The sequence below is a fragment of the Myotis davidii genome, unplaced genomic scaffold (assembly GCF_000327345.1).
Source record: "Myotis davidii unplaced genomic scaffold, ASM32734v1 scaffold653, whole genome shotgun sequence".
In the NCBI taxonomy this organism is placed as follows: domain Eukaryota; kingdom Metazoa; phylum Chordata; class Mammalia; order Chiroptera; family Vespertilionidae; genus Myotis; species Myotis davidii.
The window spans coordinates 559,601-585,666 of NW_006285129.1; the positions used below are offsets into that span (position 1 = coordinate 559,601).

The following is a 26,066-nucleotide window of genomic DNA, read 5'->3' on the forward strand; positions in this document are numbered from 1 at the left end:
AAGATTTTACTGGTTTATTTTCATTAGCCTCCAAAAATAGAGAATAATTACTAATGGGTTACTTCTCAAAGAACAAATAACAATTGATTTTTAACCATAGGTACTATATGAAGTTTTTAAAAAATTTTTTTAAACAGCTATAATCCAGACACAATGCCATTCACCTTTTTAATAGTTCCTAGAGCTATACTATCATTACCAATGTCAATTTTAGAACATTTAGAGAACACTCTAAAAACAAACCCTCTCCCCTTATAGTTATCACTGATCTATTCCCTTATCTTCCCATCAACTCCATGACTTTCTGAATTTATAGAAATCCCTATTCTGGACTTTCATGTAAATGGAATCATATAATACGTGGACTTTTGTGATTGATTTCTTACACTTAGCATAATGTTTTCAAGGTCCATCCAAGTTGTAGCATGTACTGATACACCATTTCTTTTTATAGCTGAACTAGAGGCCCAGTGCACGAAATTCGTGTGCAGATATGGTCCCTAGGCCTAGTCTGCGATCAGGGCCATCTTCCCGGCTGCCAGCAGCCGGCCCTGCCCCCTGCCGCCAACTACCCCGGTTCTGCATTCACCATTGGGCAATTGGAGCCTACCAGCCGGGGGGGAGGGACCAAAAGGTCAGCTGTTCCACCTGCTGCTACCCACTCCCGTTCCCTGTTCACCATCGGGCGATTGGTGCCTGATGGCCAGGGAGAGGGACCGAGAGGTCGGCCCTTCCATCCACTCACCGGCCCCACCCCCGCCGCAGGTTGCCCTCTGTGTGTGGGGCGACCAGCACGGGGCAGGGGCTTTGGCCTGGTGCTGCCTCATCCCCTGCCACCCATCCCTGGGTCCTTGTTCACCATCAGGTGATCAGAGCCTGCCAGCCGGGGGGAGGGACCAAGAGGTCAGCTGTTCCACCCGCTGCCACCCACCTCGGTTCCCATTCACCATTGGGCGATGGGAGAGGAGCCTGATGGCCTGGGGAGGGACTGAGAGGTTGGCTGTTCCGTCTGCTTTCGGCCCCACCCCCACCACATCGCCCTCTGTGTGTGGTGTGACTGGCACGGGGCGGGGGCCTTGGCTTGGTGCCATGCACATTCCCCCACCCCCAGCCCTGGGTCCCTGTTTGCATCAGGCAATCGGATTCTGCTGGCCGGGGAAAATGACCAAGAGGTGGTCAGTGCACCTCATAGTGACTGGTCGAGCGGTCATTCTGGTCGTTCTGCTGTTATGGTCGCTAGGCTTTTCTTATATAGGATAATATTCTATTGTATGTATATGCCACATTTTGTTTATTCATCCTTTGATAGACATTTAGGTTTTTTCCATCTTTTGACTACCGTGAATAATGTCAGATATTAAGTTTTCAAAATGAATACTGAATGACAAATTATTATCTATCATACTATTATTCTTTAAAAGGACATAATTTTCTGATGCTTGAAATGTACTCTTCAATAGTAACTTCCTTAGTATATATAACATTTAAATATTTTCATTTACTGCCCTTTCCTAACCATAATTCAGTCATGATTCTCAAAATCAGGAGTAATTTTTAGCAGACTTTATATCCAAAAACATAGGCAATTTCAGAAATGAATTTATGTTCCCAACACATCCTAATATTACATTACAAGGAAATCTTTGAACCATGACCTCCTGGTTCATAGGTTAATGCCCAACCACTGAGCCACACCCACCAGGCTACCTAATAATTGTTTTTAATGCTGGCTTTTCTCCCTATATCCTAAAAAAGGATACTCATCCTAAACAGAAGTTTCCTAGGAAGAACATTTTGCTGCTAGAAATACTAATTTTTGAAATTCTTTTATCTTTTGCTTTCATCAGCAGACTAGTTTGAATGCTGTTTTATGCCAGTTCTAACTTCCCATTGAGAATGTTGCGGGGAAAGGAAACCTAAAAATGGCAGTGATGTGCTGGTAAATGTTTAATAACTGGTTCTCTGGGAACAAATCCTGGGTTGAGGCATTTGCTGATATCCATGCTGTAAATACTCTATCATGTCCAATTTCAAGCTGCCAACATGATGTCACTGAATGAGGAGTGGGGAGAAATACTCCAGCATACCACTGTTAAAGTGCACTGTTTTCTATTTTTGGACATAATATTTTGCATATTTTACAGAATGCTTTTTTTTTTCCACCTCTGAACCTTTGAGAATAACTTAAAGGTTTAAAATAAAATACAAATTTCTATTTAATACAATTCATACCAAAAAGTAAAACAAAGCAGTGTTTGCCTTTTTGCTTAAGAACATGAGATTCATTTTATGCAAGATGTATATAAAACATTCATTTTTAATGTCTTATTAACAAGATAATCCATTTATAAGATAGAACATGGAACATTTTGGCATTTCCTTGGGAGTCTACTCGTATATAATGGTGTCACTTCTCAAAGCCTTTTCTGGATGTCCCTCTCTTAATGTACCTTCAATGAAATTAACCATTCTTTCCTTTGTGGCTCTATGTAGCTTATTTAGACTGCTATAATGGCCCTATATCACTGCTTGTTGACCTCCAATTACTAAACTTTTAGCTAAGAACAGGAACTATGTGTTATTTTTAACACCTAATAAAGTATCTGACACATAGTAGGTGCTTACTAAATATTGGTCCAATAAATGAAGTGTTCATAAACAAAATAAACTCATATATGGGGGGGAATTATAAGGTTAGAATGGAAAACAATCTAAAGAGACACTTACTATTTTACTGTGAAAAATTCTTCCACTTCTTGTTTTGCTTTCAGACATAACAAGTTCAGATGTTTTACTGACTAACTGCTCAACCTAGAGAAGAAAATAATTACACATAATATAATCCTATTGAACCATGTGTTCTCATAACACAATAATAGGATTTAAAAATTCAATTATAGTCCGGCCGGTGTGGCTCGGTGGTTGAGCATCGACCTATGAATCAGGTGATCATAGTTAGATTCTCGGTCAGGGGGACAGAGGGTCAGGGTGTCAGGGTAAATACTTGGGTTCTAGGCTTGATTCCTGGTTTGGGGCATCCAGGAGGCAGCCAGTCAACGACTCTCTATTATCATTGATTTTCTATCTCTCTCATCTCTCCTTTCCTCTCTGTAAAAACTCAATAAAATATATTTAAAAAATATATATATATATTTTTTAAAATAATTCAATTACATAAAATTTAGGGTCTTGTTTGTTGAGGTAATGAAACTTAGTAATTTTGAATTGGTTTTTACTGTCATAAAAAGTACAAATATAAAGATAGTGAAACTGACACTGTTCACAGTTGACTATTCTCTGAGCTGAGAAAGTCCCAAATGATCATCACCAGGCACTACTCTTCTAGAAGAAAAACTTTAGCTCACTGCCAATGGGAAAAGGAGCTGTGTAAAGGGAGACAATCATCAATAACATTTTCAAGTTCATTTTACCTAAATGTTACTTCTAGATTTTACTGTAAATGGAAAACAAAATTAAACATGTTCTGCTCCAAGACAACAAAATGTATTATATATAATATTATATATTCCATTTATAAATAGAAAGGGTGGTGTATAATTGCTTAAGATTCCATCTAGCTCTGAAATATTGAGATTCTATGAACAGTATGTAGATTATTAAACAAATCTACCAATAATACACTTAAAACTTTCAACATATAATTCCCGAATTTTGTTAATGAGCATTCTTAATACCTAATTTTCTTCTAAAAGACCTAGATTAAGAAAATCTGAGAAATAACTAAATAAACACATAAGAAACAGTCTTAAAAAAAAAAGTTAAGCCCTAGCGGGTTTGGCTCAGTGGACAGAGCGTCGGCCTGTGGACTGAAGGGTCCCTGGTCAAGGCATGTACCTCAGTTGCAGGCTTGATCCCCATGCAGGAGGAAACCAATCGATGTGACTCACTCACATTAATATTTCTCTCTCTGCACTCTCTCCAAGAATCAATGGAAAAATATCCTCGGGTGAGGATCAACAAAAAATAAAAATAAGAAAAAAACAAATTAAAAGTAAGATGGAACTATCAAGTTTATACCTGAGAATGAGAAACTGAAAGCTCTGGAACTTCTTTAGATTTCATAATCTCATCTTCCTCACAAACTAAATTTGGTTCTGAAAAAAAAAAAAAGTTAAAAGCATAAAACTGAGTTAGAAGTGAATCAATCTACATTTACATTAACTTCATACCTCCAAGTTCAGAAGATTCAGGATTTTTTTTCTGCTCTTCTGTTTTCATTTCAATGTCAAAATCATCCTACATAATTAGATGGGGAATAAAAGGACACATTTCAAAAAAAACTAAAATAACTTGGTGGACCTATTTAAACAAATTTGTTTTCTGTGAAGGTTAAATCCTATATAATAATCCTATATAATAAAAGGCTAATATGCAAATTGCCCCTTTGACCAAACCCCTCTAGAATTCGACCAGAGGGCGGGGCCAGCCCACCAACCACCTGCAGCCCCTCCCCCAAGCTGGCCCGATCTGCCTGGGCCAGACCCCACCCATGCACGAATTTGTGCACCTGGCCTCTAGTATAACATAAGACTACAACTACCTTATGCTTGCTAGAAATAAAATGGTCGTATAATTACTATAACAAGGCAACTTATTTATCCAAAGTATAAAATACTTTACAGAGTTGCTTTGAGGACAAATGATAAAAATATACAATTTTCTCAAAAAGTATAATGGTTCTAAGAACCCTTAGATCTTACTGTGTTTGAGGGCACTGAATTAGACATATTCACACAGCAAGCTGCCACTTCTATTGTTCTGGAATTTCCACACAGCTGTTAGCATATACTCTGAACAGGTTTAATGTCTACTTCCTAAGTATTATTCCCTATGTGACATATGTCAAAGAACTTTAAATATTTTTTTAAATATGTTTTTATTGATTTTAGAGAGAAAAGGGGAGAGGGAGAGAGAGAAACATTGATAGGCTGTCTCCTGCATGGGGTAGGTTGGGAAGGGTGGGGGATGGAGCTTGCAACCCAAGCATGTGTCCTGACCGGAATTGAACCAGTGACCTCCTGGTGCATGGAACAACACTAAACCAACTGAGCCACATGGGCTAGGGCCAAGCTTTAAATATTTTAAAGAATGCTACATAAATCCCAGACATATTTGTTTATAAAGCAAGACTGTGGTTTAGTTTTTTTTTGGTTTTTTTTAAAATATATTTTATTGATTTTTTACAGAGAGGAAGGGAGAGGATAGAGAGTTAGAAACATCGATGAGAGAGGAACATCGATCAGCTGCCTCCTGCACATCTCCCACTGGGGATGTGCCCGCAACCCAGGTACATGCCCTTGACTGGAATCGAACCTGGGACCTTTCAGTCCACAAGCCGACGCTGTATCCACTGAGCCAAACCGGTTTCGGCTGTGGTTTAGTTTTTAGGGAAAATATTTCTTCTTTGACAGTATTGGTTGAAAATGAAATTTTTCTATTTGTAAGGATGTGGGGACAGAGCCTAAATTAGAATAGTCAGAACTGTGGTCCCAATTTAGGATAAAATGAGACAAGAACAAACAACAAAGATGAGATTAAAGAAAATTATGTTAATGATGAAAGATTTCCATGGAGTGAGGCAACAACAAAAGCTTTCTTATACTTATACTAGGGGCCTGGTACATGAAATTCGTGCTCAGGGGGTGGGTCCCTCAGCCCGACCTGCACCCTCTTCAATCTGGGAACCCTCAGGGGAGCCCTCTCCAATCCAGGAGTTTCTGTCTGTCTTTGCAATCATATGAGCGAATTGTCTGAGACCTCAACCCAGTTTGGTTTGATGCTCACAGAATAATAGAGGTCTTTTTTTTTTCTTTGCTCCATTGGTGGGAGATTTCCTAGAAGTAGCAGAATATCTTCCTTTTAATTTTTCAACACTCTGACTTTACTATGTCTCTCACCTTTGCTTTCCCTCCAACTCCCACCTGCAACAGTAACTTGCTCCAGGCTCATTTTGCTCTAGTGTCTAGGAGATCCCGCAACGCGTCTGCCACCAGAACTATGATTCCCAGCATTCTTGGTGTTCCCCATGCTCTGGGCTTCTGCTTCCAGTACAGGGGCTGCAGAAACCAAAAGGACTGGGAACTCCAGCCACCTGCAGGCCTGTCTGACAGGACCAGATACTCCAGTTGTGTCCCTGGGACCCAGGCTGCTTGGTGCCAGCGTGTGTATGCTGGCCACAGGCTTGGAGTGGCCAGGGTCCTGGGGACGCCTGCCGCACTGCCCCGGCAACGTGGCAGGTGAGCGGGCATCCCGCCCCACCTCTGGCCGCTTGGCACCTGTGAGTGTGTGCGCTGCCCACAGGCCTGCCAACTTTGTTGGGTTAATTTGCATACTCACGCCTGATTGGCTGTGGGAATCTTGGAGGGACAGTCAATTTACATATTTGTATATTATTAGTGTAGATTCATCCATCCATTCAACCAATACTGAGAATGCACACTTGTAAATCTAAGTGCTAGGTACAGGAGGACAACAATAAGATACTTTTTCTTCCTTCTAGGAACTCTAGGCTGCTTCAGGACTGACTCTCCAGGCCCTAAAAAAATTCAAGCAGAGCTAATAGAATTGTAAAAAGGGTTCCAGCATTAGTTGGAGAATTGGACTGGATCAGTGGTTTTCAAACTATGCTCCAGAGACCAAACTATGCTCACCACTATGAGGGGAGGTCAAGTGGTTGGCTGGGCCTCTAGGACCATTCCAGGCTTCATTCAAACTTGTTGCACATTTTTTAAAAAATATATTTTATTGATTTTTTACAGAGAGGAAGGGAGAGGGATAGAGAGTTAGAAACATCCATGAGAGAGAAACATCCATCACCTGCCTCCTGCACACTCCCTACTGGGGATGTGCCCGCAACCAAGGTACATGTCCTTGACCGGAATCGAACCTGGGACCTTTCAGTCCGCAGGCCGACGCTCTATCCGCTGAGCCAAACTGGTCAGGGCAAACTTGTTGCACTTTTAAATAATGTTTGTATTGAGATAAAAAGCATTAAAACATTTTGAATTTTTAAACTGGGTTGGGCATATTCAGAGTGTATACTAATATCTGTATGGAAATTCCAAAGCTATGAAAGTGGTAGCTTATTATGTGAACATTTCTAATTTAGTACCCTCAAACACCAATAAGATCTAGGGGTTCTTAAGAAACCAGGATACATTTTGAGAAAGTTGTATATTTTTATAATTTGTCTTTTAAAACAAGCCTATACCTTCTTTAAGGTCCCTTCCAACCTCGAGTTTATGTTTCTGATACTGTATTTATTCAAATATTAACACGAGCTATTAAAGTCCTCATTGAGGCAAACATTTATTACTACTGTACTTTATATCTCTTTAAATACACTTACAGCTGTATAATGCTCCTGTTCATCTTCTGGATCATCTTCGTCCATGAGTATTTTTTGAAATGGTGTTTTTAACTGGTTTGGAAATAATACAGTTGAATCAATATTTTCCATTCGTTCTTTCTCGGTGGTCACCTTTACTTTGAAGGTGTGAAAGGGTGTTGGGACTTCTCCCACATTTAAGTACATAGGCTCCCCTTCAAATATCACTCCTTCACAATCACCATCCATAAAACCAGGAGGCTGGTAACCTGGGGGTGTAACTGCAAAAAAGTAAGTATAAACTGTGCTGTTCACGAAATTGAAGAAAATATTATTATAAAAATATACGCAGATTGAAGAAATTTCAAATACAATAAAAAGTAAAAATCACCCTCCTATTGTTTCCAAGTTCTTATTTTATTCCCTAAAGGTAACCTTTTTTTTTTTCCATTTGACTGTCTGTGTGATCTTGAGGAAATTATTTATCATCCTTGATTTGATTTACTCATCTGTCAAGTGGGGAAAATAACAGGACCTACCTCATAGGGTAATTGTGGATATTAAATGAATTAAAGTGTGCAAAATGCTCAGAACAGGACTGGCACATAGTAAGTATTTAATAAATGCCAGTTTTTTTAAAAATATATTTTATTGATTTTTTACAGAGAGGAAGGGAGAGAGATAGAGAGTCAGAAACATCGATGAGAGAGAAACATCGATCAGCTGCCTCCCGCACACCTCCTACTGGGGATGTGCCCGCAACCCAGGCACATGCCCTTGACCGGTACCAAACCTGGGACCCTTCAGTCCACAGGCCGACGCTCCATCCACTGAGCCAAACCGGTTTCGGCTAAATGCCAGTTGTTTTTATGTTGCTGCTTTATGTTCTTTTAGAAGACAGATTATGCATGTAAAATTTATAATATTCTATATATATATTCATATATATACACTTAAACACAAATAAGATCATACCTGTGCCAACATCTGTTTATAACATCTTTTAAATGTTTTAATATTTCTTGAATAACTTAATTTATCAGCGAATTTTTAACCCTTTTCGGTCCAACCTTGAGGCTGACTCGACAGACCAGGCGCTAAGAGCTGGTCCAATGTCGAGCAATAAGAACATTTTTTAAGAACTTTTTAGTTCAACATTCAATCCCGTCAATTAATTTGGACCAGACTGTTTGAATTCCAAAAATAACATTGGACCCCAAAGGGTTAAAAATAATTTTTTAATGTTTTTACTGATTTGTAGAGAGAGAAAGGGAGAAGGATAGAGAAATAGAAACATTGATGAGAGAGAAACATCCGATGATTGGCTGCCTCCTGCACACCCTCCCCACTGGGGATTGAGCCTACAACCCAGGCATATGCCTTGACCCCAAATCAAACTGTGACCTCTTGGTTCCTGCGTCGACGCTCAACTGCTGAGCCACACCGGACGGGTTATCAGTGCATACTTTTTAATAGCTTGCACAGTATTTTATTATATAGATGCACCATAATTTATTTACAAAATCCTCCAATGAAGGACACTCAAGATTGTTTCCAGTTTGTTCCTGTTTTAACCAATAGTATAATGAAAATCCATATATACATATATATACATATATATATACATATATATGTGTGTATATACATATATGTATCTATCTATCTATCTATCTATCTATCTATCTATTGCATATTTGTGTAAGTATATTCCTAAGATATTTTCCTAGCTATAAAATGTTTGGATTAAAGGCAATGTGCATTTAAAATTGTAATACTGCCAAATTGTTATTTAAAAATGTTGTACCTATGCATATTCTCTCAAGAGTATATAAAAATGCCTGCTTCCCTCCCACACACCCTTGCCAATAATGTGTTTATAAATTTTGCTGATCTAATAAGTGAAAAATGGTATCTGTTTCCTTTCTTTAATTATGAGTAAGACTTTACCTATCATAGATATGTTATCACTGGAGAAGTCTGTGTATTTTTTAAAGTGCATTTTTTCAATTCTTTCTTTTTCAAATGTTAATATTAAGTGTAAATTTTGTGATTTCAAAAAAAGTATATAACAATTTAGATCCTTACAAACATTTGGGATGAAAACCAATTGTTTCAACAATAATAAAACATGCAGATACCAAAACAGTATGTATTGCAGCCCAGCCTGCGTGGCTCAGTGTTTGAGTGTTGACCTATGAACCAGGTCACAGCTCAATTCCCGGTCAGGGCCCATGCCCAGGTTGTGGGCTCAATCCCCAGTGTGGAGCGTGTAGGAGGCAGCTGAGTGATGGTTCTCTCTCATCATTGATGTTTCTCTCTCTCTCTCTTCCCCCTTTTTCTCTGAGATCAATAAAAATATATTTTTTTAAAAAATAAAACAGTATGTATTGCAAATAGTACCTTCATCGTAGTAAAAAAGTTTCATGGTCAAGCAAACATCATTAGGTAAAGGTTCCAGATTTTGCATTAGAACATACATCTTGCGAATGAGGAGAATACTTGCTTTCTTGGTGTCAGCAGATGACAGACTAGATTCAGTGCTTTGATTTTGACTAGAAGAGAATCACACATTATTTTATGACACCTGTAGCTTCTAATAACATAGCTTCACATTTTACTATTTAAGATTCTTATTTCTATTATAGCATTAAGTTATAAAGTTGAAAGGAACCATAAAATGTCATTATGATAAAAGTTATTATCATAAACTAGTAGCTTAATTTTACATAAATTAATATGCATTTTATATAAGATGCTTGAAGAAAACAAATCATGGATTTTAATTATATTTATAATCACTCAAGCATGCAATAGCTTTCCTACTCTTTGGCTCTGTTTCCTAATTAAAATAACATACAATTAGCCATAGAATCCTGGTTTACAGCTACTCCAAGGATACTTGATACAGCTACACCTTGATGGTTAATTGGGGATGTCTGAAAAGTTCCAAATTAATCCTGAAGTTTAGTTATATAGTATTAATATGAATAAGTGGTAATCTGTCATAGAAAAAGAAAAGTATAGAACAATACCTTATGAAGTCCATGACTGGTCCATTCTCAGTGTACTTGAATTTAAATTGGTAACATTCTGAAATTGTCTTAAGTAGAAAACACTGCAGTTATGTATCTGATATACAGTATTGGAAGCCAAGTAGCTGTATACTGCTTTTGTATGACTTAATATTTACTTAATAATTTTTTCTGCCATATTAATCCCTATTGGTTCATCGAAACTTTAAAGTCCCAATAGTTGATTACCATGGTTTGGGATTTATGGCTTCAATCTTGGAGAGAAATTTATTCTCCTACTCATTGCAATGTATGTTAGATTTATCAGAGAGAAGGAATTCCTTGGCAGACAGATAAGGAAGGGAGGTAGCATATCTCTTGCTTTAGCAGAACGACAAAGCACAGGCCTTCAATTCTTGCTATACTGTAACCACAAGCAAGTCATTTACGCTTTTTAAAAAATATATATTTTATTGATTTTTTACAGAGAGGAAGGGAGAGAGATAGAGAGCCAGAAACCCCCACTGGGGTTTGAGCCCACAACCCTGGCATGTGTCCTGACAGGGAATTGAGCCGTGACCTCCTGGTTCACAGGTCACGGGGAGCAGGCCTAAGCCAGCAGTCGAACATCCCCAAGGGCTCTCGGACAGCGAGAGGGTGCAGGTTGGGCTGAGGGACCCCCGCCCCTAGTGTACGAATTTCATGCACCAGGCCTTTAGTAATTTTATAAAAGGAATACTATAAAGAACCAAAAGTCAGGATATTTAAGTTATTTCAAATGGTCTGTGGCTTTGTGACCTAGGATCAGTCACATAATCTCTCTTGTAGTAAGTGTATTAATTTGTTTGAAGGTAACTACACAAACCCTGTTTTACCTCAAAAAAGTCTTTATGAAGTTCAAACTTGAAAATATATGTGAAAGTGCATTGATTAAAACACAATTAAAAGCATAAGATATTATATTATAATTTAAGTTATTTTTTAGATATTAGAGGCATTATGTATCTTTACTAACTTAAGCAGTTACCTGAGGGTCTTCTGGATTGGTGTATACCTATTTTAAAATAATTTACAATTGAGTGATACAAGGCTAAGTATTCAAGGAGAAGTAAATTAGTTGCTTAGACTAAACTATTACATGAACTCAGCAAAATAAAATACAAAACAACCCCCTATAATACTAATTTGATACTTTTCCCCCATTAAATAGATTAGTTATTTGAATAAAGTGACATAATTAACTGATGGTTTTAGTATTACTTAATTAAGCAAGGTAGAATTTTATTGTCTTTAAAAAACAACAACATATAATTTAAAAATACTTACAGCTAGAACAACAATCCTTAGCTGAAATACAACAAAGAACAGAAATCTTACTTTTATTGTATAAAATGTTTTCATGATGGATCATAAGAATTCTGTCCTATTTCAAAATTTATTCCTAGTAAAAAATAATCTTGCAGAAAATAGACTTCATATGATGCAGATAGAGCAATACATACTTTACATGCCTTTTTCTATTCCCTAAAACATCTACTTCTAGTTGACTTACTGAAGGATGAAATTCATGTTATTTGCTTAAGCAAACAGGAGCATTACTGCCAGTTACAAGAAAAATACATATTTTGAAAGAACAAATTAAATCTTTCCAATGTGAAAACTAACTTTGAAAGGAGAAAAAATACAGAATTCAGGGCCCTGGTCATTTAATAAAGGGAAGAGGCTTTTGAGACCACAGAACAGAGAATCACAGGAAATCATTCACTCAAGTAACTTGCCAAAATCTAAGAGTCATCCTTGATTTAGATCTTTTGCTAATACTTCAGAACCAATCTACCACCAAGTCCAATCAATTCTACTATGAAACATATCTTAAATCTCCTTTTTTTTTTCTCCTCTTCTGTTATCCTGGTCTAAGCCACCAGTTTCTTTGTTTTACCAGTACTGTAATAATAGATTAAAGTGCTATTCTCCTTAATTTCAATCTTATTCTACTTCTATAGTATATTCTCTAAATAGCAGCCAGAGTGATTTCTAATTTAACATATAAATCAAATAATGTTACATTTCTACTCAAAATCTTCAAACGATTTTTATTTGCACCTAAAGTAAAATCCAAACTCTTTACCTACATAGCTGTGAATGCTCCTGCCCTCCTCTCTCCAAGCTCATCTCCTGCCATTCTACACTGTTTATTGCACTACAATCATACTGGCCTTTTTGTTCCTTGAACTCTCCAAACTCCCCTCCAGCTCTGAATTTGCTGCTCTGCTAGGAATATTCTCTCCCTAATATCAATGCCTGCCTGGTTTATTCTCATTTAAGTCTCAGCTTAAATCCCACCTACTTACGTAGTTCCTCTGAACACCCCATCTAAAGTTACCTTACCTTTCATTTGCCACCTATTATTTCTAAAAATTTTAATTGCACTTATCTGACTTGCTTGTTTGACCACTGTTAGCTTACCCAGCTCCTACCCAGAATATGTGTCTAGCACACAGTAGGCTCTCAATATTTAATAAACATTAAATATTTAATGCCTTAATGAGGGAGATTAGTGACCATAGATAAAATTTTACCTTTCTCAACTTTATTTCACTTCTTTTTATATGTTGATATAAATATATGCTAACTATACAAAAAGGCTCATGGTCTATCGTAAAACTTTATTAATTGAAATTTCACTAATTCAGAATTTGTGACAATATAACTTAGACTAATGGAAATTTATTTTTGAATGCTCATGAATAAATTATTAAATTATTAGTATAAATAAGAGTAGAGAAGGCATGTGAAACTAATTAATAAACTATTTATTTATTTTTTAAAATATATTTTTACTGATTTCAGAGAGGAAGGGAGAGGGAGAGAGACATAGACACATCAATGATGAGAAAGAATCATTGATGGGCTGCCTCCTGCACAATTCCTCCTGGAGACTGAGTCCACAACCCCCGCATGTGCCCTGACTGGGAAGTGAACCATGACCTTCTGGTTCATAGGTCTATGCTCAACCACTGAGCAACACCAGCTGGGCATGAATAAACTACTTAAAGACCTCTTAATTCATTGATTTTGTAAAATTAATATGTGTGTTAATGAGTATTAACAACCACAACTGTCTTGGCAAAATCTGTGATATAGTAATTCTATTAGCTTTAAATGAGGGAAATATTGGTCTTTAAAATATTCAAATGTTTAGGCTTTTCAGTAATTTGAACTGGCCTATGCTAAAGTTAGTTTAAATTAATGTTTTACTACATGGTAATTAATGTTACATTTGTAGAATAAATTGTGGAGAAAAAGGATAAAGAGATATTGACTTACATATTTTCTCTGTAAAGCATCATAGCATCCTCGCATCCTAAAAAAATAATCAAGTATTCATTTTTAGATTGAATGCATTTCCAGAAAATAATTCTTTTAATAAATCTCCTTATTATCTAATGACTAAATAATATAAAATTTTCTTATTAAAGCTCCTGTCTTATTAACTAGTTTAAAATAATGAAAACAAACAATGCCAAGAATATAAAATGCTGATATGGAGGGAAGGGAAGATATAAAATATCTGACCTCAGCTTGGCCAGCGTGGCTCAGTGGTTGAGCATTGACCTGTGAACCAGGAGGTCATGGTTCCATTCCCAGTCAGGGCACATTCCTGGGCTTCAGGCTCGATCCCCAGTGTGGGGTGTGCAGGAGGCAGCCAATCAATGGTTCTCTCTCATCATTGATGTTTCTATATCTCTCTTCCTCTCCCTTCCTCTCTGAAATCAATAAACAATATATTTTAAAAAATAACAAGTAAAATATCTGACCTACTATTTGTGGGGAACAATAATAGGAAAATGAAGCTCACATGGAGCATAAAATAAAGAAAAAAATTAATGCAAAAATCCAAAGACCTGCAAATATAGTATCCAAGGTTAAAGGGGGACTTGCTAAAATTGGGTTAAACACTGAAATGTATCCAAGGTACAAAAAATATGATTTAATAAAAAAAAAAATCCTATTGTTAGGTATCATTTTACTTACCAATGCACTAACTGTGTAGCTCCTGGACAACTTTTATCTTCTTTCAGAATTTTGACACAAAGATCTAAACATAAAAATTATAATATAAATTTAGAGCTACTTAAGATTAGTAAAGAACTAGAAATTTAAAGAGAAGATTATGTTCTTCAGTTGTGTATTATCTATAATAATCCTATATAATAAAAGGGTCATATAAAAATTGACTGAACGGTGGAACGACCGGTTGCTATGATGCACACTGACCACCAGGGGCAGACGCTCAATGCAGGAGCTGACCCCTGGTGGTCAGAGTGCTCCCACAGGAAGAGTGCCACTCAGCCACAAGTTGGGCTGGGGGCTGGCAAGTGCAATGGCAGTGGCAGGAGCCTTTCCCGCCTCTGCGGTGCGCTAAGGATGTCCGACTGTGGCTTAGGCCCACTCCCCACAGGGGACATCTCCCGAGGGCTCCCAGACTGCGAAAGGGTGCAGGCCGGGCTAAGGAACACTCCCATCCCCCCAGTGCACAAATGTCGTGCACTGGGCCTCTAGTATAATAAAAATGTAATATGCTAATTAGACTGGACAGCTGAACAACCTTCCAGATGTCCTTCTGAATGACCTTCCAGATGAAGCTGGGGCTGTGAGGGCCAAGGCAAGCTGCCACGGCCACACACCTTGCATGAATTTTGTGCATCGGGCCTCTAGTCCTATATAATAAAAGGCTAATATGCAAATAGACCAAACAGAGGAACAAATGAACAACTGGTCCCTATGACATGTGCTGACCACCAGGGGGCGTGCGCAGAACATGATGGGCGTTGGCAGCAGGCGGCAGAGCGCGGAACATGGTGGGCATTGGCCGCAGTGGGATGGTGGAGCAGGTGAGCAGGGGCACCAGACCAAGGTCGGGTGCCGGTCGCTGTCATCAGGGCAAACCTCTGGTGGTTACTGAAAATTCTTTGCTCCCGTGCACTGCGGTCCTGTCCAGGGTTCTCACCTGCTGTCGGCACAGGTCATGCTCCCACCCACTGCTGGCGCTGGAGCCACCACTCGCACCTGCGGCTGGCACCCAGGGCCGGCCCCCATCGCTTGCCGCATCAGTGGGTGCGAGTGGCAGCTGCCAGCTCCAATTGCCCCTCAGGGCTTCTCCACCTCCCCCTGCTCCTGAGGGGCGATTGGGGCCGGCAGCCGCCTCTTACACCTGCTGCTGACAACAGCCATGCTTGCACCCGCAGCCAGTGCCAGTCCCGACTGCTTGGCACCTTCAGCAGGTGCGAGCGGCGGCTGCCAGCCAGATTGTCCCTGAGGACTTCTCCAACTCCCCCTGCTCCTGATGGGTAATCAGGGCAGCAGCCGCACTTACACTCACTGACGGCGCTGGCCCTGCTCACACTCGCTGCTGGCACCGGCCCCAATAGCTCCACGCCATCAACAGGTGGGAGTGGGGCTGGTGCCAAAAGCGCGTGGGAGCGGCAGCAGTGGGAGCGGAGCTGCAGGCAGACATGGGACTGGGGGCCTCAGTGGGAGGGGCCGGGCAGGGGCATGGAGGATGGGCTGAGACCCGCCCCTGTGCCCACAGAAAAGCCACTGGAAATGGTTTGGATGGGCCAGCAAGTTGGGTGGGGCAGGGTCTCAGGGAAGTACCATCGTGGACTAAACAGTGTCATTTCAGCCCCACAGCCCTCGGTTCCTGTCAAGGTGCACAAATTCGTGCACTGGGTCCCTAGTCAGTATATTATTGTCAATGAACTCTCAGATGATTAGTATTAATATAAAAGGCTAATATGCAAATATGCAACCCACACTACAATGTGGATGAGCTTTGAAAACATTATGCTAAGTGAAATACGCCAGTCACAAAGGGCAACATATTGTATGATTGCAATTATACGAAATGTCCAGAATAGAAAAACCCATGGAGACAGGAAGCAGACTGGTGGTTGCTTAGGACTGGGAAGCTGAGGGAGGTGAGAGTGACTTAGTGGGCATGGAGTTTCTTTGGGAGCAATGAAAAGTTACTAAAATTGACAGTGGTGACAGTTGCATATCTCTTTGAATATCTGAAAACCACTCAATTGTGCAATTTAAATGAGTGACTTGTCAGGTGTGTGAATTATATCTCAATAATAAAGCTGTTGTTAAAAAAGCAAAATCTCTTAAGGAAAAAATTATAGTTTTAGAGCAAGCCCATATAAGAATAACTATGTTTAAAGGAAGTTTTAAAACAAACATGATATTACCATCTAGGTATCTTGATCCATAAGCACTTTCTGGAAATATTCCTCTCAAATATGTGATGCAGGACACGGAAATCGCTAGGAGCCTCTTCACCAGCATCAGAGAGCTTTGCTCGGTCAGGATCTTGTTGGGAAACACCAAGGCGCTCTACGTTCGAGGGGAAGGAGACATTTTGCTTATGAAAAGGAAAGTCTTCCTTGCAGTAGACCCAGTCCTGCAAAAGCAGGTGCTCTCCCCAAGAACCCTGGCCCTCGCAGAGAGTAACGCCCAGAAGGCAGCCTGGCCCCTGCGGTGGGAAGGTGCTCGCAGGCAGCAGCCCAGCGGCGACATGAAAAGCACTTGCTGCACAGACAGCAAACACTCTGCAGGCGAGGCCCCTGCAAAGGTGGCGCTCTGACCTCTGACCTCTGTGGGCCGTGAACATCGGTTTCTAGGAGTGGACACCATGGATGATAATTTCATCAAAGCAACCGGACCGCACGCATTCGCACCCAAGGTGAACTGACCTTGAACATCCAACATCCAACAGGCTTCTCCATTCATTCAAAACAGTTTAGTGCCCTAACCGGTCTGGCTCAGTGGATAGAGCGTCGGCCTGCGGACTGAAAGGTCCCAGGTTTGATTCCGGTCAAGGGCATGTACCTGGGTTGCAGGCACATTCCCAGTGGGAGGTGTGCAGGAGGCAGCTGATCCATGTTTCTCTCTCATCGATGTTTCTAACTCTCTATCCCTTTCCCTTCCTCTCTGTAAAAAAATCAATAAAATATATTTTTTAAAAAACAAACAAAAAACAGTTTAGCAAAAAAAAACAAAACTCCATTTCTCAAAACATGGGAGTTTTCGGATATCACTAAACCCTCAAACAGCTGGCTCTAATTCTCAAATACAAAAGCAGTTGAGACTTCAAGACAACAATAAAATTAGCTAAATTAAAATGTATTAGAATACGGAAAAACTCATACCATGGGTGTTCCCTGCAGCTGTGCAGTGGCCATCTTCTGAGGAAGTAGTGCCTTTAATTCAACCTTGTGATACAAACACAAGCTTTAACGTCAGACCTTATTTTTACCCTTTTCTAGTTTACTACCTATCCAGGCAGGAAGAGTGATACGTGACCAAACGAGAGGATTCCTTTACTTAAAATGGAATCTTCAAAAACATTCATTTGCCCTTTTTGTAAGGTCCTCATTTTAAGCCGTTTTACTAGCAAACCTGACATAAATGGGTTAAGAAAGCTCTTTCTCAGACCTTTTTTGGGGGGGTGTTCCACAGATTTTAGGTAGAATTGCGGAGAGGAAGCGGAGCCTCCCCTGGAGACCCGCCCTTGACCAGGTCCCTGCCGGGCGCGGGCGGCCGCTCTCGCCACCGAGCACGACCGGGGCTACCAGGCTTTTTTAAAAAAAAGCATAATCTTCTATTTTTCTTCACTTCAGAGTATTCCAGCATTAACAACATTGTACAGGTAGGTACTGGGTAATGAAAAACTGCCCCTGCCAAACCCTGCACAACAATCTTTTAATTTTTGTTTTAAATTTGTAGTTTCAAAATAAGCGAATCAGGTGACTTTCCTTCGCTGAGCTGGCAGCGCGGCTCTGGATGGAAAGTGTTGCCCTCCTCTGTGGAACAGCCGTAAAAGGAAAACAGAAAATGGCCTACATTTCTGTTTTTTACTGATTCTGGTTTCTCTATAACTTTGTTATTTTGATGTTTCCATCTTTCGGTCCCAATGTCATTTTTCTTCATCAGACAATTCAACTAGAAAAGTTCATAGAAGAGTCTATTTACTGTAAACATTTAAAGTTATCCTGACGAAGCCTGGACGAGACGTGAGTCAACCTACTTCCAAAGACCTCTGACTAGGTATACAGTTTCCCCTGAATGTTTCGCCATTAAGACTCTAAGAAACTTAAAAGTAAGCAGCCGGTGACAGAAAAAGAGATTTAAAAGCAAATATTACGACTACGAATGAAATTAATAAAGAAAAACAGACACAAACGTATATATTACACAACGTCTGACGGACAGGCACCAGCGACCAGGAGAGCGCCGCCGCGAAGCACGCGCTCTGCCCAATGCGCATGCGCTTTCCTTCAACTGTTGCCCGGAAGAAGCGCGTCAGTAGCCTTTTGACCCCCGTCGAGGTCAGCTTTCCCGCCAAGAGTAGCGCAGGGCAGGCTGGGAATCCCAAGTACCTGGTGCCGCATCTCAACTAGAAAAGCCAGATGCTCGCGGGGAAGGTTAAGTAAGTGCATGTTCTAACTGTGCCAATATGCACAGATTTCCTGCCGTGATCAGTGCCCTCAACCTCCATTTAATTAACCATAGTGATCTCGGATTGTTTTCTTTGATTTTGTTATTGAATCTACCATATCGTGCATTACCACCTTATAGTCTCATGTGACTTCGGGGAAACCAGTTTGCTTTAGTCTAGTGGTCTCCGACGTAAGGAATTTCTCCTGTGCCATTTATCTGGGGACAGCAGATAGCTTCAGTGGTTCTCAGCCTTCCTAATGCTGCGACCCTTTAATACAGTTCCTCCTGTTGTGGTGACCCCCAACCATAAAATTATTTACGTTCCTACTTCATAACTGTAATTTTGCTACTGTTATAAATCGTAATGTAAATATCTGATATGCAGGATGTATTTTCATTGTTACAAATTGAACATAATTAAAGCATAGTGATTAATCACGAAGCAATATGTAATTATTTTTGTGTTTTCTGATGGTCTTAGGCGACCCCTGTGAAAGGGTCGTTCGCCCCCCAAAGAAACGCTGGTTTAGACTATCATTAATGTCTCACTTAGAAACAAAATAATAAAACCAGAGCTTGTAGGTAATTTGAGATTGTCTAGCAGTACAAACTTCTTAGTTTGCAGATTGTTATATGTCCAAACACATTGGGTTGGAAGTGTAAACATATCATAGTAATTCACAATCTTGATATGTCTGTATTACCAGTTAGAAAACAGTGATTCCATATATGAAAAGATTTGCCCAGAGTCAAATAGGAAGAGGATGGAGACTAGAACCCTGTTTTCAGGGCCAAAAATAGTGAAAATCCCCTGGTATAATTATTGTGGTTTATATTTCTCACACACTTAAAGTTTATAAAGAGCTTTCACATTCGCTGTCACATTCTCCTATCTTACTCTTACTATGTCTCTCCCAACACATACTACTCCTGTGTTAGAGATGAGAAAACCTATTCAAGCAAAACTGGTTTGCCCCAATCACAACTAATTTCAGTGCTGGCAAAGGGGGAGCCAAACCCCGAATGACGACATGTTAAATTTATGGTATGGTGCTTCATGTTAAATTTATTTTGAGTCATTAATAACTATAGGGGAAAAAAACGCACAAAAATACAAAACCATAAATGCCCATCTGTGAATCATAATAATGCTGTAGAGGAGGGATAATTCCTCCTCTAACTTCTTAGGGTCGTTGGCTACGATTTAAAGACAGAGACAGATTAACAGGAGGAATGCATACAAGGTTTTTGTTTTTTTCTTAAATATGTGTGTGTTTTTTATTGATTTCAGAGAGGAAGGGAGAGGGAGAGAGAGATAGAAAATCAGTGATGACAGAGACTTGATGGGCTGCCTCCTGGACAACCACTCCTGGGGATCGAGTCCACAGCCCCTGGCATATGCCCCGACGGAATCTAATTGTGACCTCCTGGTTCATAGGTCAACACTCAACCACTGAGATACACTGAACGGGCAAAAAATTATATCTTTATTTTCACTAACCTCTAACTGATTTATTTATTTTTTTATTTTAAATTTTATTATGGTGACATTAGTCTACATGAACATATAGGCCTAACCTCTAACGGAAAGTTAGTATTTCTTTTATGTAGTTCATAAACCAAATTAGCAATACTTGTAATTTTACAACCAAAAGAAAACTCAGATATTTTTATATCACCTTACAGTTTTTGCAGATATCTTCAAATATGCTCATCACTACTTCAAATTAAAGATTGTTATTAACTCGTTATTTAATGCATTTATAAAGAAACATGTACAGTATGTTACTATATCACAAATTTATATTTTAACATTTTAATAATCAGCTTCCTTTATAATCCTATATATTTTGTTTTATGCACTTAACATTATTCTGAGAAGGTGTCCATAGGCTTCATTAGACTGACAAAGGTAAAGAACCTATATTTTTATTCCATTTACAGTGCTTGAAAAATTAAGGGCAAAATAACAACAAAAGAATACTCAGGAGACTTATATAACACTTTAAACAATAAAGAATTTAAATAAAAAAATACTCAACTAAATACTTTAAAAAATACGTTTTTATTGATTTTAGAGAGGAGGTAAAGGAAAGGGAGAGAGAGAGAAACACCAATCAGCTGCCCCCTGCATGTCCCAATGGGAGACGGAGCCTGAACCCAGACATGTTCCCTGACCCTGAATTGAACCTGCGACCTCTTGGTGCATGGGGCAACATTCAACCAACTGAGCCACACTGGCCAGAGCTTAACTAAATAATTTTTAATGATAATGTGTCTCTATACATTTGATGATAGTTATATAGTACTAGTGGCCCGGTGCATGAAATTCATGCACATTAAAAGGGAATTAATTAGAGGAAATATTTTAATATTGCTATTTGCCCTTTCTCTATAATAGAAGTGTCAGAGATGAAAGAAAATTCGTAAAATGTATATGAAAATCTCCCTCCTGTCAGAGTCTGGGGCACGCCGCAGGACTCAGAGTCAAGTCCCTGCCCACCTGCATACACCTCGAAATCATGCGAGATGCAGACCTGGCCAGCCCCACCCCCATCAAGCCCCGCAGGGTGGGGGGTGCAGCCTCAAGTCCCCTGGCCTGGTGCTGGGTGAGGGGTGCAGCCTCAGGTCCCCCAGCCCTGGTGCCAGGGCAGGGGGCGCGCCTCAGGTCCCCCGGCCCAGGCGCCGGGGCGGGGGGGAATGCAGCCTCAGGTCCCCTGGGCCCAGGTGCTGGGGCGGGGGGTACGGCCTCAGATCCCCCAGCTGGCCTCAGGTCCCCTGGCCCCGGCGCTAGGGTGCGAGGGTGTGACAACTATTTGCATATTAGCTCTTTATTATATAGGATAACCATGTTTTTATAGTTAGCAATTCTTATTCTTTAAAATGTACTTTATGGGGGGGAAAATGTACTTTATGGAGAAGGATTAAGAGATAGCGAAATTAGTTTAAGTTCAGTTTAAGATATACTGATGACATCACCCCACACACATTTTATGTCGTAGGCATGAGCTTATAAAATTTAAAGTTCTTGCTGCCTTTACAGAACCCATCTACATATCTATAGCAGTTGTGAGGAAAGATCAATCTGAATTAGATAAAAATGAAATGGAATATTAAATATTAAAACAAATGCAGTTTGGTTATTTTATTCAGGTTTATTTAATTATTTGCTCCAAAAAGGTCCTAGCCAAATTGCTAATAATTGAATTAGTATATTAATTGTTGGTCATAAAATAATTCTTACAAAATGTGTGAAAACAGACAGTCTCTTAAGCATTTGTCTACTTTAACTTCATTTAAAACATTTATTGAATGCTTTTATGTGCAAAGATGCAATCTGAGCCACATTAATAACTTAATAGTTTCTTGCATTGAAGTTGCCATAGCCCATCACCAGCATACCACAATTTACTTTTTCATGATAGATTATAATATTACCCAAGAATAAGGAAAGAATGTTATGTGGTAATGATACTAAGTTGAAAAGACAGATAATTATTAAGCATATTCCATCAAGTTACAAAAGGATATCAGGGGACATAAAAAGACAAAGAGGTAAAACAAGACAATGACAAATTGGATTAGGTGAATAATTCTCATACAGTTATATCTATAATATATTATTAATTTTTACTTTGCAAAATTTTTCAAGATCTGCAACGTTAAAAAAGTAGAAGAGTCAAACTATATATTTACATTGATCATGACACACTTATTTCTACTGGTTTTAGCAGGTAAAATCGAAGAGAAAGTGTTTCATCTTTCTTGACTTGTTATATAATGAAGAGATCCTCTAGATTTCTGGGTAAGAGGGATAACTAGCAATCCCACAATGATTTCCGCTATTTCTTGCCATTCGAATATATCCTTGTTCACCAAAGTGGAGGCCCCAGCTTTAAAAAAAGAAATAACACAAAATTACAAATGAATGCCACATTATCAATATTTTATCTCTTAGATTGTGTTTCTCATAAAGCAACTCTATATAAAAAGCTGTAGGCCCTGGCTAGGTAGCTCAGTTGGTTAGAGCATTGTCCCAACACACCAAGGTTGTGGATTTGATCCCTGGCCAGGGCACATACAAGAATCAACTAATGAATGCATAAATAAGTAGAACAACAAATCGATGTTTCTTTCTTTCTCTCCCTCTTTCTTCCTCTCTCTCAAATCAATAAATAAAATTGTTTCAAAAAATAAAAAGCTATGAAACAAAATTAGAACAAAATAATATAATAATTTCCCAAGGACCTTTAGGCAATTTTCAAAGGAAGTTTAGAAGGCTTTAGTGCTTTTCGGGGCGGGGCGGGGGGGGCGCAAAATTAGATTTTTAATTGTGAGTACGTGAAACACAGAGTTTATTCTTGTATTATTACTTATTAATTATTGTATTATTTTCCATATGAACAATTGTAAAGCTACTCTTGCCTCACCCTGTTTTGATGAATACTTAATATGTAAAGAAAACAATGAAAGGTCCATTCCAAACCTTTAATCCTCCTACTTTGTAACTATGCCTTATGCAGGGAATGAGTGTTATTATTCTTTTGAAGGCCCCACCACTGAATGTTTTTGCCTAATAGGATCATAGGTGATCATTTTCTATCAAACTTAAATTCCTTTAGGGAATGTGAATTAAATATTTTTGAGAGACTACTGTAGAAAAGGCATAGGGCAGAGAATTCTAAAGTAAGCAATAAAAAGTGTAGCTCTCCATCTCCTTTCCTCTCTCTGGAATCAATAAAAACATATTTAACAATAAATAAAATCAATTAAAAGCATGTCCTCAAATGAGGAATAAAAAAAAGAGGAAGGAGAAAGAAATGCAGCAGAGAGTTTATAAAGCAGAGAAGTCTTTCACATTTCTGTGCCATGGCATAGGTTTTTTGGGTCATTGAGGAACTTACTTTCCTCCTCCGATACAGGAGCAATTCCTCATCTGAAAACTTAGTACAAGTAGTGCCTTCCCTGTGGAGGCAATTAGGAATCTCTTCCTCTATGGTCTCATAATCATTTAGACATATGTCATTATACCATGTGTTATATTTTATTATTTAAAGATATACCTAATTCCCCATTATCAGGAAAGGATAATTTCTTATTAACTTTTGTATCTCCACAGCCTAGATAATGCTTGTCAAGTTATAGATGCCTAGTAAATGCTTATTGAACAAATAAATACTGAAAAGAGGTTTTAGATTTAAACACTAAAAGAAATATATAATCTTTAAGAAGAGCAGTTTCAATGGAGAAGGGAATTTAGAATACTTAGTATTAAAGGTAAATACTATCTGGAGTCAACAAGATATAAGTAAAAATATTTCTTATTTTAAATGAGCTATCATTTGCCCTAGTGTCTATCAGCTTCAGGATAATTTGAAAAATGTTTTTCCCTTTGATATTTCTTAAACATGATCTAAATTTGAGTATGTGTAATCTATGGAAAGTCTCTGTATTGGTGATGGGATCTTGCACCTGTGCTGTTGTAACCAGTGTCTATATGAAAACATTACTTTTCTATGACAGAATGGTGCAGATGTGAATGCCAAGGATATGCTGAAGATGACAGCTTTGCATTGGGCCACAGAATACCACCATCGAGATGTTGTGGAGCTGCTTATCAAATATGGAGCTGATGTCCATGCTTTCAGCAAGTTCGATAAATCTGCCTTTGACATAGCCCTGGAGAAGAACAATGCTGAGATCCTGGTCATCCTCCAGGTCTGTATTTTGTTTTGTTTTTAATTCCCAGAATATACTTGAATTGAAGTTAAGGATTTATTACGGGATCTGAATCAAAACAGATTTTCCCTATCTTATCAAAGAAGTACTTCTAATATGCCTTAGTCTTGTGACTTAGTGTCATTAGTATATTTAAATTATATATATATAGATATATACACACACACATATATATATATTCTATAAAGCATTGAATTATTCATGGTGATCAAATAACAATGTTGGTGTTCATTACAAAAACAAGACTTATTTGGCTTTAAAATAATTTTTTTTCCCTCCATGAAAATTTCTTTTTCTGTTTAAACTTGATTTGGGACTATATTAAAAGATTCTTTATGTTTTTTTTGTTTTGTTTTGTTTTAAATATATTTTTACTGATTTCAGAGAAGAATAGAGAGAGGGATGGAGGGACGGAGGGAGGGAGAGAGAGAGAGAGAGAGAAACATCAATGATGAGAGAGAATCATTGATTGGCTGCCTCCTGCACACCCCTTACTGGGGACCGAGCTGGCAACCAGGGTATGTGCCCTTGACAGGAATCGAACCCGGGACCCTTCAGTCCACAGGCCGACATTCTATCCACTGAGCCAAATTGAGGGCTTTATGTTTTCTGAATGTACATCAAATGATGTGAAAAAGTACATAGCTCTAAAACCTACTGGAGTCATCTCAGAATTAAAAGTTAGCTGCCCGACGAGGGTGGTTCAGTTGGTTGAGCATCATCCTGTGCACCAAAAGGTTGACAGTCTGATTCCTGGTAAAGATAAATATTTGGCCGAAACTGGTTTGGCTCAGTGGATAGAGCGTCGGCCTGCGGACTGAAAGGTCCCAGGTTCGATTCCGGTCAACGGCATGTACCTGGGTTGCGGGCACATCCCCAGTAGGAGATGTGCAGGAGGCAGCTGATCGATGTTTCTCTCTCATCGATGTTTCTAACTGTCTATCTCTCTCCCTTCCTCTCTGTAAAAAATCAATAAAATATATTTTTAAAAAAAGATAAATATTTGAATATATGAATAGGAACTATAACTGTGTATAATTCAATATAACTAGAATCAGAAGTGTAAGACAAGTGCCAGAAGTTGAGGCTGACCAGGCAGGTAGGAACCACAGCATAGACAACTTGTCTTTACTAGGGAATATTAATTTTACACTGAATGGTACTAAGTAGAAGAGTTATAAGTTCAGACTCATATTTTTAGACAGACCAGTTTGGAAGCAATATGAAAGATGGATTTGAGATTAAAATTAGAAGGCTATAGGACTAGTCCAGGTAAGAAATATCTGACCTGGAGCAATAAAAGAAGAAATGGAGAGGAAACAGAAGCAAGGACAGATATGAAGAAAAATTAATTTGACTTGTTGCTTGATTGGATCTGGAGGAGTCTAGACAAATCCATAGTATCTAATTGGGTGGGGTGACTGTGTTGTGTGTTATTGTCATTTAGTGAGATGGGAAGCTCT

At 38.9% G+C, this 26,066-nt stretch overlaps 2 protein-coding genes across 3 annotated transcripts in view; both read right to left on the reverse strand.

Annotated features, from left to right (window-relative positions):
* HORMAD1 (HORMA domain containing 1) overlaps window positions 1-17,606 on the reverse strand; it is an 18,863-nt gene extending 1,257 nt beyond the window's left edge. Inside the window, exons 1-12 of the mRNA XM_006755729.1 lie at window positions 17,574-17,606; window positions 16,614-16,758; window positions 14,395-14,458; window positions 13,687-13,723; window positions 11,686-11,706; window positions 11,387-11,413; window positions 10,381-10,448; window positions 9,749-9,900; window positions 7,370-7,629; window positions 4,191-4,257; window positions 4,039-4,115; window positions 2,728-2,811 (exon numbers count right to left, since the gene is read on the reverse strand). Of these exons, the coding sequence (XP_006755792.1) occupies window positions 2,728-2,811; window positions 4,039-4,115; window positions 4,191-4,257; window positions 7,370-7,629; window positions 9,749-9,900; window positions 10,381-10,448; window positions 11,387-11,413; window positions 11,686-11,706; window positions 13,687-13,723; window positions 14,395-14,458; window positions 16,614-16,758; window positions 17,574-17,606 (1,035 nt within the window). The remainder of the gene's footprint in view (window positions 1-2,727; window positions 2,812-4,038; window positions 4,116-4,190; window positions 4,258-7,369; window positions 7,630-9,748; window positions 9,901-10,380; window positions 10,449-11,386; window positions 11,414-11,685; window positions 11,707-13,686; window positions 13,724-14,394; window positions 14,459-16,613; window positions 16,759-17,573) is intronic.
* Window positions 17,607-22,144: 4,538 nt separating this feature from the next.
* The window catches only part of CTSS (cathepsin S), a 16,047-nt gene continuing 12,125 nt past the window's right edge, over window positions 22,145-26,066 (reverse strand). For both annotated transcript variants that reach the window (XM_015558732.1, XM_006755649.2), the window contains exon 9: window positions 22,145-22,757. In XM_015558732.1, the coding sequence (XP_015414218.1) occupies window positions 22,658-22,757 (100 nt within the window). In that variant the 3' untranslated portion in view covers window positions 22,145-22,657. The remainder of the gene's footprint in view (window positions 22,758-26,066) is intronic.